Below are 18,804 nucleotides of genomic sequence, written 5' to 3'. Positions count from 1 at the left end.
ACATGAGACATAAAAAGGGATCTTCACTTCTTTGTAATCATTACAAGTTTTGATTTACTTGAAAAATAATTAATTATGTATCTTCTAACAGATGCAGCTAACCAGAACAGGTACTTATGTCTGAGATTTAAGGGGAATGTACTTCTTCAATTCAGAGATGGATCTCAGTCAGTATTTTGGAATTAAGTGCTCTGAAGTGGGGGTCTCTGTGTATTCTTGAGGACAGGTTGATAGATCAAGAAACTATTTAAGATGGAACCTCACAGATGGGAAATTCACATTTATCATGGAACATGCTGAGTTGGAAGGGCCCCACAAGGATCCTCAAGTCCAACTCTTGGGCCTGCACAGAACCATCCCCAGGAGTCACACCATGTGCCTGAGAGCATTGTCTAAACACTTCTCAAGCTCTGCCAGGCTGGTGCTGTGACCACTGCCATGGGGAGCCTTTTCCAGTGCCCAACCACCCTCTGGGGAAGAACCTTTTCCTAATTCAACCTAAACCTAACCCTGACACTACTTCAGGCCATTCCCTTAAATCGTGTCACTGTCAGAGCAGAGATCAGTGCCTGCCCCTCCTCTGCCCCTCATGAGGAAGATGTAACTGCAGTGAGGCATCCCCTCAGTCTCATCTCCTCTTCTCCAGGCTGAACAGATCAAGTGTCCCCTGCTGCTCCTCACACAGCTTCCCCTCAAGGCCCTTCACACCATGCCTGTGGCCCTCCTTTGGAATGCTCTCTAAGAGCTTTGTATCTTTCTTATATCATGATGCCCAAAACTGCCCCCAGCACTCAAGTTGAGGCTGCCCCAGTGCAGAGCAGAGCAGGACAATCCCCTCCCTTACCCAGCTGGTGATGCTGTGCCTGATGCCCCTCAGGACACAGATGTCCCTCCTGGCTGCCATATTGAACTGGACATCAAGGCTCATATTGAACTGGACATCAAGGAGGACACCCAGGTCCCTTTCTGTGTCACTGTTTTCCAGCATCTCATTCCTCAGTGTGTCCATACATCCAGGGTTGCCCCATCTCAGGTGCAGAATCCAGCACCAGCCCTTGATGAACTCTGTATGGTTGGTAATTGCCCAGTCCTCTTAATTTGCTGAGACCTCTTTGCAAGGCCTCCCTGCCCTCCAGGGAATCAACAGCTGCTCTCAGTTTTTTATCACCTGCAGACTTGCTCAGTATCCCTTCCAGTCCTGCATCCAGCTCATTTATGAAGATGTTGAAGAGCACAGGGCTGAGGATGGAGCCCTGCAGAACCCCATGTGTGACAGGTCACCACTCTGTCACTATTCACTATAACCATTTATGCCCAACCTCTGAGCCAACTGTTCACACATCACATGATGTGTTTTATCCTGCTGTGTGCTGGACACTTTGTCCAGAAGGATGAATAGAGTTAAAAATGAGAAGTTACCTACACTGACAATCATGCAAACCATTGAAAATCATACACACAGCAAGTGCAACTCACACCTAACTTTTTACAGTCACCAAGAAATAGGATTTGTTTAGTAAGCTGGTATCTTTTTCAGACCTGCAAAACATTATCTGAAAGTACTGTGAGTCCTTGATGTGCAATGCACTCAAAGAACAGATTGGCAGTGAAAAATAAGGAGATGCTGCTGCACACATTATAAAACACAGAGCACATTGCTATTTGCAGCAAGGAAGATTTATATTACCGGTGAAATTGTACTCGTGCCTTCCACAACTGGCTGACAAGCTTCTGCCACAGCTCGAACATGGCCATATCCAATTGCTGTTAGCAATAATTTGGCTATTTTTAGAGCATTAAGGTAGGCACCCCTTCGAGTTTCCATATCTGCATTTGGCAGGAAGTTATTTCTGGTCAGCATGCTCAGCACAAGAGGCAAACCACCACTTTTCAGGAAGTTGTACTGGAAGTCACTGGCGTCTTCTCCCAGAGGTGCACTGGCAGGCATTAACAAGGCATAAACTACCTGCAGAAGAAAAAACAGAGTTAACTAAAGGAAATGCACCAGCTTGGATATAGATGACTGACCATGAGAATTTGTAGCAATACTACATAAGCAATGCTTTGACAGCACTGGCCATAAATATTTATGCCAGTAAATTGTTTAGTACTTTCAATTGTTAATTTCAAACCAGAATTTGATCTTAGGCTTCCATAATGTTACAGACAGGACTGCCACAGAGAGAACTGACAATTTTTAAAGAACAGGCAAAGCATCACTAACCTCTGTTAGATACAGCACTTGTGAGGCAGAAGGACCAAAGAACAGAGAGTCAAGGGATGGACTAAGACTGCTTTCCCCGAGCTTTGCATGATCTAAACAAATTGCTCTTAGTTTCTCAACCGTAGTGTTATCTGAAATAAAAACACAACTTATAGGCATTCTGCAGCAAAAGTACTCCACAACAAGCCAGTACTATTTACAATTATAAATCTGAAAAATTTTAAGTGTCTCTGAACAGTTGCAAAAACTTACAGACAAAATCAGACTACAGAGTGTTCTCCAATGATTATTACAGTCAAAAGTGATCCTATTAAAGCTGTGCTATAAAACCACCTTAAAATACAATGCTCCCCATTTTCACTGCACTGTGGCATTAACCCCAGTACCAACTGCAAACTATGCAACTTCACATAGCAGGTAAGAAATAACTACTTGGGAAATCTTTTACAGACCTAATTAGGATAACAGTAATGAATTACAGTACAAATAAATTACCAGAAAGTAGAAAATACTCTCCTATCTTCACTTTTATGTATCAGATGAGAAATTATTTTACAGCATATTACAAGATGATAAAAAGGATCAAGTTTACCTGGTGGCATGAGCTTCATAAGAACACGAGCTCCATCTCTAAGAGGTGGCATATTTAGACTACTGCCCAAGTCTGCAACTTGCCAAAGAAAAGAGATGTATCGAGGATGCAGTGACATGATCTTAAAATAAGCAAATTAAAAAAAAAAATAAAATTGTTAGCCAAAGACAAAATGTAAGAAAAAACATGTTTGAACTGGTAATTTCAGAAAGTGCTTACCACTCCAGGCAAACAACTTTCAACTTCTGGATTTGGACCATCACTGTAGTGATTGCCATGGTTGCCCGGAGAACCAGTTGAAGAGTCAGAAGAACTATCTGGACTTGAGGGCATATTAGAATTTATCTGCGTAAGCTTAGCTGTAATTAGCTGGAAAACACAATTATAGTTTTAATACTCTCCAAAAATTAAGATTCTTTACCAAATAAGCATCTGATATAATGTTAATGGCATAATATAAAGAAGAAAGAATGGAATTATTCCACAAAAATAAATGACCCCATGCACAATATTTTTCAAGCATTTACAAAAGGAAAGGAACATCTGAATTGATGTAAATACCCAGCCTGCAACACTTACCGTTTTATCCTTGAGATTCAGCTGCCCAATTAATTTTCTGTCATCTGCAGGATCTACCAGCTCACCCCCAATGAACAGCTCTACTTTTGTGTGTGCACTGTTGGCTTTAATGCGATTGAGGATGCAGCGCCGCACTTGGCCAATTGTGTCGTTTGTGTGAGACCAAATATCCAAATCTTCCACCTGCCGGCCTTGGTTTGGAAAACGAACCACAAGTGTGATATGTTTACCACGGAAAGCTCTGAAAATAAACAGAAAACCAAAAGTTATTTTTGCCCTCGTGAAACAAATTCTTTTCCTTCCTGCATTTTTTGCAGCAGGTATTTCAATATCAAATCTTTACATGGTATTTTTCAGTGTAAGATTTAGTGAAAGCCCCAGCAACTATGGCAACAACATACACAGAATCTTTCAAGAAGCTACACTTGGCACAAATGCATTAATCATATGGTCAAATTTACAGTCAGGTTAGGAACACTGATAGAAATTTTAAAAGTCTCTTACACAGTTTTAGATCTCTTCTCTGCCTTGTAACTTCTTGATCAAAATGTGCAAACAAAGCTTAATCAGACTGGCAATGATGTTTTGCTCTTTTAGCAAAGCAACTCAAGCTTTAAATACACCAAGATCAGAAAAATCCATCAGGTTGCCAAGCCTTAATGCCTTCTTCTGTCAAAAGCTGTTAGAAGTTTTATGCTAGAATTCCAGTTTTTAGAATCACAATCTTTTAAAGAAAGTTTGAAGTGGTCAAAAAAGGAAGACATGGTTTCACATTAGCAGTGATCACACTCCCCACAATGGCAGAGAGCTCATTAGGCAAGATGAGCCCAGATAAGCCCAAGAAACTAATCCCATGTAACAAAAGGCAAAAATTCCTCATAAAGCTCCTTGCTAACAAGGCCCGTGAAAGATTAGTCTAATCAAATAAGCAGCCCATAAAAAAAAGATGTACCCACATCTTTAAAAAGAAAACTTTGTTAGGACTCATCAATCAATCAATATATGCAGTAAAAAAGTTGTAGCAACACTGCAAATTACTGACACATCATAAAGAAATAGCAATTGCTTCAATTTTTCTGACAAAAAGGTCATTTAAAGTAAGTGGATGAAAAACCTCCACCATGTTTAAAAATATGTTAGCTGTATCAAAAATCCATAGAGACATCAAGGATTTAAGGTAAGTTTTCACTCAAGGACAAGTATAAGAAGAGTGAAGGTGTACACAAAATAAATATACTTCAAAGTACTGGTTCTCTTCTTCCCCTCCTCGTGAGGAGCTTACAGAATATTTCACTTAGAGATAATTAAAAATTTAATCTTGTAAAGTAAGATTGAGATCTCTACAAACAATTCTGGAAGGTGAATATATACATTTACAATATGTTTTTGTGTAATAAGACTATGAGAAACAAAAAAGTTTTGCCAATGCTAATGTAAAGAACAGTACAGCTTTTAAGTAATTATCTGAAATAAAGAATTATATCCAAAACAATTGAGCCTCAAGGCATGTTATGCTAGTTAGAGAAGAAACCACCAAGTTTATTTTTAGGCCTGCTGCCCCTTTCACTTGTATTTGCCTGATCTTTCAAAAAATTTTTTTTAAATATAGTTTCATATATTAACAAAGAAAGGGGAATTCTGAAACACCGTGAAACCATTTCCTGAATAGAAGCCATTTAGAAAGTAAAAATCTCAAGGATAATAGTACTGGTTGAGTTTAACAGAAATCAAAATCATGATACTGCTTTTTCACACATACCTTGACATAGGTAGAATAGTTCTCTCTTCGTGGTAATCACTGTCACATTCATTTATATACTCCCTTAAAACAGTCAACACTCTCACCATCCTTATTGCTTCTTGTCTTGCACAGTTGATACTGTCTTTATCTCCATCCAACACACATAATGTATCATAGGAGGCTTTCAGACGATCAAAACAGGACTGAATGAAGTCTTCATGAATCACTACCTAATTACATTAAGAAATTGGTGTAATTACAAGACATATTAGAATCCATCTTTTCAGAAGGATGACCAAGTGATAGAGAAAAAAAATTCCCCAAAACCAACACATGCAAGTTACTCAATAAACCTGTTTTATTCCAGCAACTGCCGTCAATAGGTATCTCTAATTTAGTGTGCACTTCAATAATCTCACGTCATCAGCAGCTCTAACCATACTGTATGTATACAGAAAAAGTGAAAATTTGGACAGAGAACACTGAATTGGACTTTCACTTTCTCCTTTTCTGAGACTGTGTTAAAGAAGTCTTGTGTGCATGTAAATCCAGCACTTCTGGAAGTGTCAGAGCTAAGCATGTGCAGATGGACAGATCAATGCATGCTTAGTAAGCCCAGACCTACAGCTAGACAGAAGCCTCCAGCCATCTGCCACTGCAGGAAAATACAGCTTGAATGGCTGTGAATTTACCACCTAGAGCAGCTGTGCTGGACCTGGCAGACTGGCAGCTCTGAAGATTATGAAAGTGTTTTTGAAGACAAGTAGAATATCAGTTTAAAGAAATACACCTGGCAAATTATCAACTGGAGATTGTCCAAAGGACAATATTCCTCCACTAAATTTGTGCTGTCACATAATTACAGAATGGTTTGGGTTGGAAGGGGCCTTGATTATTTTTTTGGCCTCTTCTGGACTCTCACCAGCAGGTCCATGTTAGGGGTCCTAGAGCTGGATGCAGCTCTGCAGGTGGGGTCTCACCAGAGAAGACAAGAAGGGCAGAACCCCCTGCCTGGACGTGCTGCCCATGTTGCTGTTGATGGAGCCCAGGACACTGGTGGCTTTGTGGACTGCCAGTGCACGCTGGGCTTCTCATCAACCAACACCCCCAAATCTTTCTCTGCAAGGCTGCTCTTGATCTGTTCATCCCCCAGCCTTTATCTGTGCCTGGGATTGCCCCAACTCAGCTGCAGAACCTTGTACTTGGCTTTGCTGAACTTCACAAGGTTCTGAAGGGTCCACTACTCAAGCCTGTCAAGGACCCTATGGATGAAATCCCCTTCCCAGAAACCCAGTATATCTTCTCTGTCCATTCCATACAGCTCCCAGCAAATATTAATACAGGGAGATAATATCTGATTTGTTAGACCTCAGCTTGACCACTATATAGAAACTCAGTGACCCTTTGTAAGGGGCATGCCAGAAAAAGATTACATTAGTTTGTGACAACACCCCACAGACCCAGCCCCTGAACATACTCGTATGAGTAAGTGCCACAATCTGCAGTGCAACAAAAGGCTTTCCTCTTATGACATTTACTGTTTTCTAAGTAACAAGAGCAAATACAGCAGATGAACTTAGTCAGAAAAATTAAAGAGAGTTCAGTCTGCAAATATGAGAAAAAAACTTTAGTTCTGCATCTGCCCAGAATTTGATGGTTGGACTCACCCGCCAAAACACAGAAACTATTTCCTGTTTTCAAATCTTCCAACTACAAAAATATCACCAAACTGATGTTTAAGACTATTATTTAAAGACTATTTTTATCTTTATTCTGTTCAGTCTTCTTGTAGCTTTTTCTTACCTGATTAACTTGCAACCTTGGGCCAAGATTAGTATAGATCTCTTTAAGAAGGTCTATTGCTCGGTTTGCAATGTCATCATTTCCCTGAATCACAACCTAGCACAATTGGAAAAAAAAGTATTTACATCTCTTAAAACTTGCTGGTGTAAAAATGCAAACCAAAACTACTACACAGGAATCTCAACACAACAGTACGTCTAATTATCTTATGAGATGAAAGGGACTAAAACACTTAGTTAGAAAATACAATTAATAAAACTTACACTCAAGATGATTATATGAGGGGAAAAAATAATTAATTAGTTTTGAAGTTCAGAGTTGGCAAAAAAGGATTACACTCTATAAAGATAGTAAAAACACTGTTTATACATTCATGTTCACATAACATTGAAATTTTCCTCTTGTTTCAGAGAGCAAGAAAACTTCAGTGCTTCAACAATCAGCATCACGAGACAGAATATTCAAGTATTTAAATGGCTCTTAATGGGTGGAAAGGGGACAAGCAAATGAATTCTGCTTCTAACCTGATAACCTAAATTTTAATTACTAGTCACCAGGTCTGACAGCAGGTTTTACAGACAACCCCTGCAGGGTATGCAGCTCAAGCCTCATGAGTTTTGCTGATCAGAGTAAGCTGATTCCCAAAACTAAAACATGCTAACGTTCTGTAGGGACTCTGTTCACAAACATGATGTGAACTTATTTGTATAAAAATTGGGATCTACTTTGATTTTAACTATTATCACCAGGATTAAAATACCCAATCCTTCAAGATGCCACAACCAAAATTACTGAAGACTGCTGCTGTACACATTTTACAAACACATAGCCATGACAATCATGTCACAGGGCACCACTGTGAGCTCCAATGCAGCTCTTGAGATGTAGAAATACTCTGAAAAAATCAGGTTACAGTTTAAATACTGATGGTTTTCACCAACAGATTTGGCAAGCTTCAGGAAGTTTCAACCTTTCTACTGAAAAGAAGATTCTATATCGAGAGAATAGGTTTTATATGGAATCTAACAAAAAGGGATCCTACAATACCACCATGTTTAGTCAAAATGTTGTGGTTATAAGAGGAAGAATCAGACCAGCCATCACTTGGTCTGATCTAGAATCACTTCAGTTTACCCCACTAGAAGGAATGCCATGGAATTAATTAATTACAAAGTGCATGAAACAAAGCTTAATTATAATGTGCATGTGAAAAAAAAGAGAAATCTACAGAAACTTCACCTGGAAGGATCTTTTCTTCTTCAACAGTATTGGCAAATTTTAAATGTCATGTGCATACATAAATATACTTATGTTTCAAATAACTTTCCATTTAAGATCAGTCTACAAAGTTACCAACTTGCATACTTGCTGGGAAGACAGTGGAGTCAAAAGCCATGTATTTAGTGGGAAAAAGCAGATTTTCCTAATTTCAGTCCATTACTAATAAATTACACATTCCTAAAAGCATAAAGAGACTGAGAAAGTCTTAGCAGTTAACCTTTCAGATGCTTCCTTCAATTAACTCACCCTCCAAAGGTAGTCTAATCCTATTAATTCCAGGTCATCCATCATATAGGCTCGTCTCTTTGCTACTAGCTTTCCTTCTCGACAGTTCACAGCTTTGAAGAAACGTTCAAAACATTTCATTCCATTTTCTGTTAATAGGGAAGGATCCAGCTGAAGCACATTATTTTCAAAGAAGTCCTTATTAATGTCAGGGTCTAAGTCTGGTTCATCCCCCATTAGTTTGGAATACCATTTAAAACAGGCTTCGCGATCACAAAGATAAACCGCATTTTCTGCTAAACACTTCCATATTTGCTTCGCCTGAGGGGCACAGAGCCACAGCTGACCATCCTTCAATAAAAATCTTGAGCAAAACAAAGAGACAATTAACAGCACTGTCTAATACACAGCCAGAGTTACAATGCAGTAAAAAGTACAGGCACAAAGTTGGATATGCACATTATACATGTATATATCAGCAGTATGAGAACTTTATTTACATCATAAGTCCACTCATAATCAGCCCCATGATATCTTAGTAAGTTTGAATGAATCAAGACCAATCAATTCCAAACAAAAAAAGAACACAATTCAGTAAAAAAGTGCCTTACACAAAAATACCAAGCATTATTTACATTTTATATACAAAGAAATGCACACTTCCTAATGTACAGTATTTAGTTTAAAAATCAGGTCACAACATATGAGAAAAAATTAATTCTGCAATGATTCACTATGTTTTAAGACCTGATTTAGCAAAATTGCAAAAAAGGAATCATTAGCATAGAGCAGAGCCAGAAGCAGAAATCAATGAACTGGAAATTTTCCTTTTACGTAAGCAAGTTTTTAATTTGTGTTCAATTATTATGAAACAATTATTAAGAACTTCAAATCAGAGAGCTAACACTAAGGATGCTTCTTCAGGAAGAACAAATGATAATCAAAGTTCTTTAGATTAATTTTTTTTTTTTTTTTATGTGTAAGAAATCAGGGACTGAGTTATGGCACTGCTTTTCAGAAACTGCTACATACATATTCTACATTTGACATCCATAGAATTTCATAAATTTCTGTACATTAACAAATAGTGAACTTAAATCGAAGGAAGTTACAGTTTTGAACATACAGGAATGACACATTAAGACTCCTATCCATGTGCTATGGTATAATTTCATTAAACAGTTAACACTTTGGTTTAGTTAACGAAAATTCTCAGTAAAATTTTAAAACATATAAAAAAATATCCTTTAGAAAACAAGGAAAAAATAATTCAAACATAGCAGTTCAAATATTTTTACTCATTTAAAACAAGATTAGAACCAAGTAAGAAAAAGCTGAGAGAGACTCTGCCTAAAAAGCATCAGCATTCTGCAGCTCTGTGATGAGCAGAGATCTTTTGTTTTCTTATTTTACTCCAACAGGAGCAGGCTAAAATAATCCAAATAATTTTTTTATTGACCTTTCTTTCTGGGGCTCAGTTGCTGCCAACACATCATCACTGACTGAGGAAAATATGTGTCAGTTTATGATCATGGATTTAATTCTAGTGTGATACAAGTAAGGACACAAGGCCATACCCCTACTTGGAATATTTTAAATTTTAAACTAAGTTACCCCAATAGGAACGTAACTGTATCCACCACACACTATATTTAAGTCAGTAAGGTTCTGCACACAGACAGGAAAAAATACAAATCTTAGTGCAGAATAAGAGCCTTGGATTCCAAATAGTCCAATAAAATTTATTTCATATATCCAACAGCAGAATTAAAGCTCTCCAGGGAAAAAAAACAAACTAAACCAAAAACATTCAATGTATTTTTGCATCTGAGTTTTGAAATAAGTTGACAAAACAAATTAAAGCTATAGAAGAGAGAGAAATGCAAAGCATTTTTCTTCAAAAAGCAGTCAAAATATTCTTTAAGAAGTCAAACAAATGTTCAAGTTAAAACTCACCGTAAGAAGTTCAGTCGCTCCTGTACTTCCTGCACGTGACTGTATCGGCTTCCTGGTCTCACAGTCTGAGGATCATACTCACCATGCTCTGCAAATAAAACATTTTATTAATTACACAACACCCTCAGAAAAGTGATGCTGGCTCCAGAAGACAGGATGTGTTTGAAGACTTGTTACGCTGAATATAATCCAACCCCAGTACATTTTCAGTGAGGCGTATGAAAAGAGTTTTCAGCAGCTGGCCACCAGTTAATGCTTCTTCCTATGCTAAACACAGGCAGACTCCTGAGGTCTATAATCAAATCAACAATTATGTGTGCATTGTTCAGAATAATGAAAGTGCTACAGAACAATTAAGACCTTGCACTCTATTTATTCAAATAAATTCTTCCTATTTTCAAGTAGTCAGTTTGAAGTCAGAAGTCAGTTGAAAATAGAAGTATACCAAGCATATAACTCAATTATCCAGTGCTTTTTCCCTGAGGATGCTTTAGTTTTGTTACACAGCATATTTCCAAAATTTCATTTTTCTGTTTTTTAGGCTTTTTCCTCTCCAGAGGAAATCATGACTCCATTTCTTTACCACCTTTATACATAGCTATGCACACACCATCACTCAGAGGAAGAAAATATAAGACCACTTTATTTACTGCAAGTTTCCAAATATAAACTCCAAATGCCTGTAATACTGACAAGCTTGAAACAGAAGTCATCTTTTGAAAGTAAGGCATGAAGTCAAGATTTTACCTGCATTTTGTCAACGTTCATCATAGTATTTTCTTAACAGCAATTTTGTTCAGAGGAACATGGTTTTGGTGTAGTTTTGTTTGGTGGTTGGCTGTTGTTTACATTTTTTAAATTAAAAAGATACAATCTAGATCTGTACTTGCATTACCTTCATCTGTACTAGCAGTATTTCATCATGATACATTCATTACGACAGCTCCATTATGAACTAATCAATGCTTTATTTTTTATTTGCATTGATGTACAGATTGCCTTTAACTAAGGTGACACAGCCATGGTAGACCATTTCATGACAACATCAAGACTAACACTAAAATTTATCTTCAGAGCTGAAAATCAGTATCTCCTATTACATCAGGCATGGGGTAAAAAGAAGGACATCAGTGCTTCAAAATAAAGAGAAAAAAAAAGTCATAAATACTCCTCTCTATATCCAAGTGTAAAAGGTTCACTACCTTAAATATTGAATGACAGGGGAAACAGAAAACCAGCAGTTAACTAATGTCTGCAAAACTGAAGACATTATGTTCATCAGAAATCCTTAAAATTAAATCATAACTTTCATGAAATAATCATAAATGAGCATATTGGAAAAAGGAGAAATGTGAAAAAAATCTGAATAAATAATATAAAAGTATGTAAACAGAAAATATTTAATAATTAGAAGCAGAAAACCCGTAAAATATGCTGTGTCTCCAGCAGAAAAAATCAGGGTAGGTAAGCGTATTGCAGAGAAATTAAAATAGATTACTTGAAGTGTTGGGTGTTGAGAGTGGGTTTTTTGTTTGATTTTCATTTGTTGAGGGGGAGGTGGTGGTGTTTGTTTATTTTCACTGTGGGAACTACCTAGGCTTTTTTTTCCTGACTAAAGTTTAATTCACAGACACAACATCAATAGTGGCAATGACAGGAGAAGTCAAATCCAGCCAGCTGCAGGCAGTGTGTGGACATACTTCAGAATTCTGAAAAACTCTGAACTACAAAAAAATTCCACTTTCCTAAATATTTTCTGTATCACATTCTTTCTACATCTTCCAGATTTATTTTTCACTTTGTACATCCCACAGCAAGTCAAAGTGCAATCTCCTTAAAAATTCCTTTTACACACTGCAGCAGAAAACAACTGGTTGAAAATTTAAGTATAATTAGTGATAAACACACAGAGAAGATTATATGGTACAGTTTCTACAAAACCACTTCATTAACACTTATGATTTTTTATTGCTGCAGAAAAAGAGAAATAAAGGAGAACTGAAATTTTCAAAAGATCTTTGATAAATCTTTGAAAAGATGAAACTGTGACCTCCTTCAGGACTACAAAATCCAAGAGCAGTTGTCTCATCTCAAGGAGGACCTTGCAGTGCTGAAGGAGAGGATGAGTTAAAGAGACAGGAAAACCAGAGAGCATGGAAAAATTCAGAAATATAGATTAGGCTTCTCTTTAACCCTAAAAAGGCAAACATATTAATGGGGAGTATCCCAGAAAACACTATGTATTAGTGAATAACAGAAAACTAGAAACACTGTTTTCCATCACCAAACACAACTAGGGAAGACTTCAAGTAAAACAAATATATGGCAAATTCAAAATTAATTTAAAAATATCCAAATTACATAGTAATTGCAGTGTAAAGTGACAAGAATATCTGTCAACAACTGGATTTCTATAGCATTCGTTTGACCAGTGCTGTTTGTTTTTTTGCCCTGAATTTTCCCCATCTGTCTCATTCACCTTCTCCAGCCAAGATTAATTCTACAGCTTCCACTTCTTTATGTCTTCACATGCATAATCTTCTTTCTTTCCTTTTCCTTTATTCCCTTTCATTTATATAGCTCCCTGGCATATTTTCTCCCCCTCCATGAAGGCATGGAAGACAAACATCACAGTATTGTATGTTCTGCTCTATTTAGTATATAAAACTGAAAATTAAAGAGTTTTTGCATAGGAGCTGTGGATTACAGTCTGAGCACAGTGTCTGGAACATGAGGAAGATCTCCTGGTTGCCCTTAATAATGTAATAAAGTACCTAATAAAAAAAACCATGCTATTATTCTTCTGCTTTTGTACTCTGATACAAATGAGAAGTTCTGCAGCACCTTCATCTCAAGAAAGAGCATTTTAATTGCTTTGTAATTAGATTAAATTTAAACCCTTTACACACTTGTAATTCCTACTGCATTGAAGATGTTTGTATCACTGCTTAACTGAGTCACTACAGCTGGGGAGGGGCAGGGCAATGTGAGTTTTTGGGAAAGGAAAAGAATAATGCAAGTCATCAGCCTAATTCTTCTGCCCTCAACAATTTGATATGTAAACAATATTTTCAAAAATGACCTTTTGGCTTGAGAGTTAAAAAATTAGATAAATTAAAAATAGTTTCTACGCTAATACTGAAAACAGACCAAAAAATTTAGTATTATTTTAACATTGTGCAATGCTCTAATTAGTTAAGGTACTTAAATTAGGGTAAACCCCTCCATGTATTCCTGAATAGAGAAATACAATTGCAGTATATAGATTTAACTGAACGTTATTCTCACTGGCCTAAACCTCGCTGAAGTGATTATTTTTACAGAGCACCATTATTTACACAAGTCCACAAGTATGTATTTTGGATGTCTCTTATATGAAATACATATATAAATATACCCACACACACATACATGCAAATAAATAAATAAATATATAAATAAATAAACTTAATACTGCAAAACACATGAATTCCAAAAAGGCCACTTTCCTGTGCACTGGTAGCTACAAGCTTTCCAATGTGCAAATATCCTGTCCTCTCTGAATGACCTACATTGAATCCCTCCAGAACACACTGTGTTATTTCTGAGATGCAACAGAAAGGCTGCCAGGCTGTTATGAGGCCAGGGTAGAACAGTCCTGGGTTCCAGCCAGTAAAGTCAGTGGTGGGGAAGGAGGAGTGTAAATCTCCTCCTTTCACTTCTGTTGGCATAATTTTATATTTAAAGAACTGTGGTCCAGTGTACCAAGTTTCCTGGCCCACCATTCTCCTTCACTTCCATGCTTCTACCTCAGTAGTTAAAGTTAATCCAGAGTAAGAGGGTAAATGCACCAGGAAAGAGCTGGATATAGCCTAAAATACAAAAACACTAACACAATGTGCTGCTCAAGTGCTGCTAATAACAAACACAGTGAGAGAGCCTGAACAGCCGCGGGAGTTAGAAGGGAAAAAGAAATGGTATCCCTGTGGTTTGAAGTTCTTCTCCGTGAAAAATTCCAAATATTGGCTGCAAACTAAGGCAATTTAAAAACTTGTCAAAGGAGCCTTCAAAATTCAAAACTAGAAGTTTACTATTAGAACTTTCCACAAAAAAACTACCCTAGCCTAAGAAGGGCAAGACAATTTTTAATCAATCCACACACAAACAATGGCTGCCACTTTCTCATATTCTGATGTAAAACACACATTTTCAATTACAAAAAAGAAAAAAAGTAATATTTTAAGCTTTTCTTATCCAGTCACCACAAAGGCTATTAACCCCACAGAAGCTTGAAAATTAAACAAATAAACTTAATAGTTATTTCATTATGGGAATTTACTTTTAACTCCATTTTTAACTGGAGTTCTCCTATACTTCATGAAGCAACTTTGATGTTAAGACTCACCTTTAGCATACTGCCTCATACTTTCCATATAGGCAGAGAGGTTCTCTGCAACCAGTGTAACGAGGGCGTGATTGTGCTGAAGTTGATTGATTAAGTCATGCCGGTAAAATACGTGGGGACTTCGCTGAGTTTGACTGAAATCAAAATACATGTGTTAGAAGAAGAGAAAGAAGTTTTGCACCAAATTCAAAAATCAATTTAAGAGACATATTTGATGCAAGATCCAAATTTTCCTACAATATCTCAAACAGAACACAGATTAAGTTTCTGACAATATTTTTCTATCTTTTGACATATCAACAGTTCTTAGGAGTTACTAAAGCAGCTAACTTATGAGGATTATATAGTTACAATATGTATGGAAAACATCATATGGGAGCAGCTCAGTGTGCTGGAGGGAGAATATCTGCAGCAAGACAGAAGATAAATAAACACCTGCCCAAAATGCACAGTAGAGACCTTCCACTACAGTATAACTACAATAACCCTGGTTTCTCCCACAGCCATCTGATAGTTTTTTCTACATTTAACATTAAAACACCAAGTAAAACTCAATACCATAGTCTAAGTACACTAGCCAATAACCACAGCAACTATTTCAATACTTAAAAAAATCCTAAAAATAGTATTGATTTTTTCTGAACAATAAGTACATGGAAAAATGTTGGTACAAGCAAAAAAAAAAAAATTGTTACACAGAGCATATAACCTTAAACCCCCCAGAAAAGTTCAAGATAAGAAATATCCCAAATAAATAATTATGTTTTAATTTAAGTGTATTATCAAGACCTGACCAAAATGCTTCTCTTAAACAACACTAGAAATATTCAGATAACAGAAGCAAACTACAGAGAGCTTGTGTCCAAGACCCACATGCCATGAACACTATCAAATTCTAGAGCCTGGAGACTCATCACCTCTGCAGAACACTCTCCAAGTGTCTCAACTGCTGTAGCTGTAGATCAGAGCAGTGATCTTGGCTGCATAAACCAGAACTGCTCTTCCACAGTGAAGAGAAAAAAGGAAAACAAGAGGGTTTTGTCAGGGGGAAGAGCAGCATTCCTCACAGCCACTCAGCTGATCCCATAGCCTGCCCTAAAGAAACAAAGATTTGATTTCCAACCTGTTCTCCTTTCACTTAAACAAGGAGACCTCAGAATTAGCTGAGTGGATTACAGGTAGGAATTCTCATTCTTCCTGGGAAAGAGGGTGTCCATACCACATGGCCTACAGCACTCCACAGTACTTTCACACCTTTACAGAACAGTGGGGAAGGCAAAAAATCCCAGTTCCAGCATCAGCTGACAGTGATCTTTGCAGCTGATAACCACATTTCACTGTAGATGTAACAGCACAGATAAATTGATTCATTGGCCAAAGACCAGCGTCCATCTGGGTTTAAAAGACAGAAGCCACCAATACACCAGTAATTTTGTTATCTGCAACCAACAGACTTTGGGCTGCTAAGCACTGCGCTTTTCAGAGGATTAAATTTCATAACATGCAGAATTTTCTAAAATAGTTTGAAAACACTCAAATACCCAGACATTTATCAGATAGAAAACAAAATGGATGGAAGCACAAAAAAAGAAAACATACAGGACTTAATAGATTCAAAACACCCTCTGTTTTCACTTTAAGAAACTTTCTGATTATGTTTCATTCTATCTCTGCCAACCTCCTTACTGAGAATAAAGCAGCAGCAAATCCAGCAAAAGACTGGATGCCTATTTTATGGTTACCCAAGATGTTACCTCCAGAGAGAGAACTGCATTCACAAAGGGTAACAGAAAATAAGAGCACTGATTATTTGGGAATACATATGATCAAACAACTAAAGGAACAAACAGAACCAAGATGGGATGTTTTGTGGAATCAAAGATATTAGAGTGTGTATTTATATTCATAATATGTGTTTGTATCAGTCTCACACAGTACAGCAAACCCAAAGCTTTATCAGCAGAAGACTACAACGTTCTGTGTTCGATATTTTTTATTTCTCTTCTTTCTCAGCCACATGCACAGAAAGTACATTTGTGCACGGATCCATCTTGGTTAGCAATGACTTTGAAAAGTTGAATAATTGAAATAACTAGAGTTATGAGCTGTGAGTTTTAACAGTGATTGTGAGCAAAACTTCCAATATTATTTTGATCCACTGCTAGGATGGACTCAAAGGCAAAATTATTGTCTTTTAGGCACAGGAAAAACACTGATTTGACAAGAGCTTCTAGAATGTTTTCCAGCATTAAGACAAAGTCTACATGCAATTAAAATTTTCCTTCTGCATCTAAGGTTAGACTAAAGTATGATATTGTCCCTGGGACACAATCATTTAACCTTTAATATTATTACACATTAGTTACTAGACACTCATTAATGTGCAGTAACTGAGGAGCTTGAAAAATTGAAGTTAACAGTAAAACTCATATTTTCATTGTGTTATACTAAATGGATATCAATGTCAAATTGGATACCAAAGTCAATGTATATAAAAAAAAAAACCAAACCATTTTGAAAGGGATGACAAAGTATTTTGGATTATGAAAAAGGACATTAGAATGTTTATTTGTTAGGAAAATACTGGTAAAACGGCAACGGCAAAATTCCAAACAACTTAATTTAAATGGATTAAAAAGAATTATTTATCTGCACATATAACTCACCCAATATAATACTACATATGTAACTCAGCTTTTGAAGATGACAGTTGTGCCAACTGAACAAATGCTATGTACCACTAAAAGAATGCAGATTATTCAGATAAAAAATCCAAATCGCAGCGCCCGATCCCCACAAACTCCACTGCTTAGGGTAAAAAGTGACTTGAAGCGTCATTGCTGCCCTAAAGCACTATGAAACCTCTGAACTCTCAGTGTTCAGTTCATTCTCCTGGGCAAGTAATTTAAGAGACTGGTCTTCTACTGCTCAGGTCAAACTTAAGCATTTGATATTGGTCTACAGGAAGCTCTACCACCCAACAAAGAGAGAATTATGATGATTATCTGTAAACTAAAGGTCAATAATATGAGTAATAAAGGTGACTATTCCTAAGTATTAATAAGCATCTTTGCACCCGTAAGAGTCCTTGCACTTACAGAAATATTATTTTCTGTTGCAATTGTGGTTCAGCTGAACTTCCTGACACATGTAGCATTTCTTTGTGTTCAGGGAGCTAAATTTTGCCACAGCAATTGTATAACCAATTCATCACTTTCTTCAACTGCATGAATAACTAGCAACAATTAAAACCTCCCCCTCAAAAGAATTTCTACAGTGCCAATGGCATAAGATAATTTATACAGATTTTTGCCAGGAACAGTAGCACTTGCTGATCTGGACTGAACTTTCCACAGCCAGTGCCAGTCAGCTGACCCACCTCAAAGGAGTAGCATAAAGAATATGTGCTCTGTGACGTGTTTTTGAGGCAGTTGTCACAAACACCTGTTTGGACTTATTTTCACTCCAAATTCTAGAAGGATGTTAAGAGTTTTAAGTCAAATAAGGGAAGCTGATAGGAAGAGGTATTGTATGCACTACATTTTCCAAACTCTATCAGTATTAAGTTATGAGAAAACTCAGAGGACTGGAAAGTCACTGATTATTTCAAAACTATGTTTTCAGTCAGCACACTTCCCAGTCACCTGAGCAGTAATACCACCTGACTAAAACAACTCCCTCAACAGTATCTTGCTAACAAAGGGTTTTTAAGTTCCTTAATTTAAACTTTCAATTCCAAGTTTGCTTTACTACCATATTTGTTTTTCAACAAATATGGTAGTAAATTCAGCATAAAAATAAGGTGCTATTACATACTGCAATGCAGACTGCCCTGAAATCTGAGGAAGATATAGTCAGATTGAAAAAAAAAAAAAAAAAAAAAAGGAGAGACATTCAAACCATTTAACTGTACAGAGACCATACAGGAAACCTATACTTCCACAATTAAAAGAAGTTTCGTTTCCCCCAAGATTACTTTGGAGCAGAAACCTAAACCAGTGCCTTGAATACTTGAAGTG

At 36.9% G+C, this 18,804-nt stretch overlaps 1 protein-coding gene across 2 annotated transcripts in view; it reads right to left on the bottom strand.

The window, feature by feature from the left end:
* USP9X (ubiquitin specific peptidase 9 X-linked) overlaps positions 1-18,804 on the bottom strand; it is a 96,853-nt gene that overhangs the window by 33,770 nt on the left and 44,279 nt on the right. For both annotated transcript variants that reach the window (XM_009089622.4, XM_018913490.3), the window contains exons 14-23: positions 14,786-14,919; positions 10,402-10,489; positions 8,467-8,809; positions 6,940-7,035; positions 5,155-5,366; positions 3,396-3,636; positions 3,036-3,185; positions 2,817-2,937; positions 2,225-2,355; positions 1,688-1,966 (exon numbers count right to left, since the gene is read on the bottom strand). In XM_009089622.4, the coding sequence (XP_009087870.1) occupies positions 1,688-1,966; positions 2,225-2,355; positions 2,817-2,937; positions 3,036-3,185; positions 3,396-3,636; positions 5,155-5,366; positions 6,940-7,035; positions 8,467-8,809; positions 10,402-10,489; positions 14,786-14,919 (1,795 nt within the window). The remainder of the gene's footprint in view (positions 1-1,687; positions 1,967-2,224; positions 2,356-2,816; positions 2,938-3,035; positions 3,186-3,395; positions 3,637-5,154; positions 5,367-6,939; positions 7,036-8,466; positions 8,810-10,401; positions 10,490-14,785; positions 14,920-18,804) is intronic.

This window comes from Serinus canaria, chromosome 1, assembly GCF_022539315.1.
Source record: "Serinus canaria isolate serCan28SL12 chromosome 1, serCan2020, whole genome shotgun sequence".
NCBI lineage: Eukaryota > Metazoa > Chordata > Aves > Passeriformes > Fringillidae > Serinus > Serinus canaria.
This window is presented reverse-complemented; position numbering and strand designations above follow the sequence as displayed.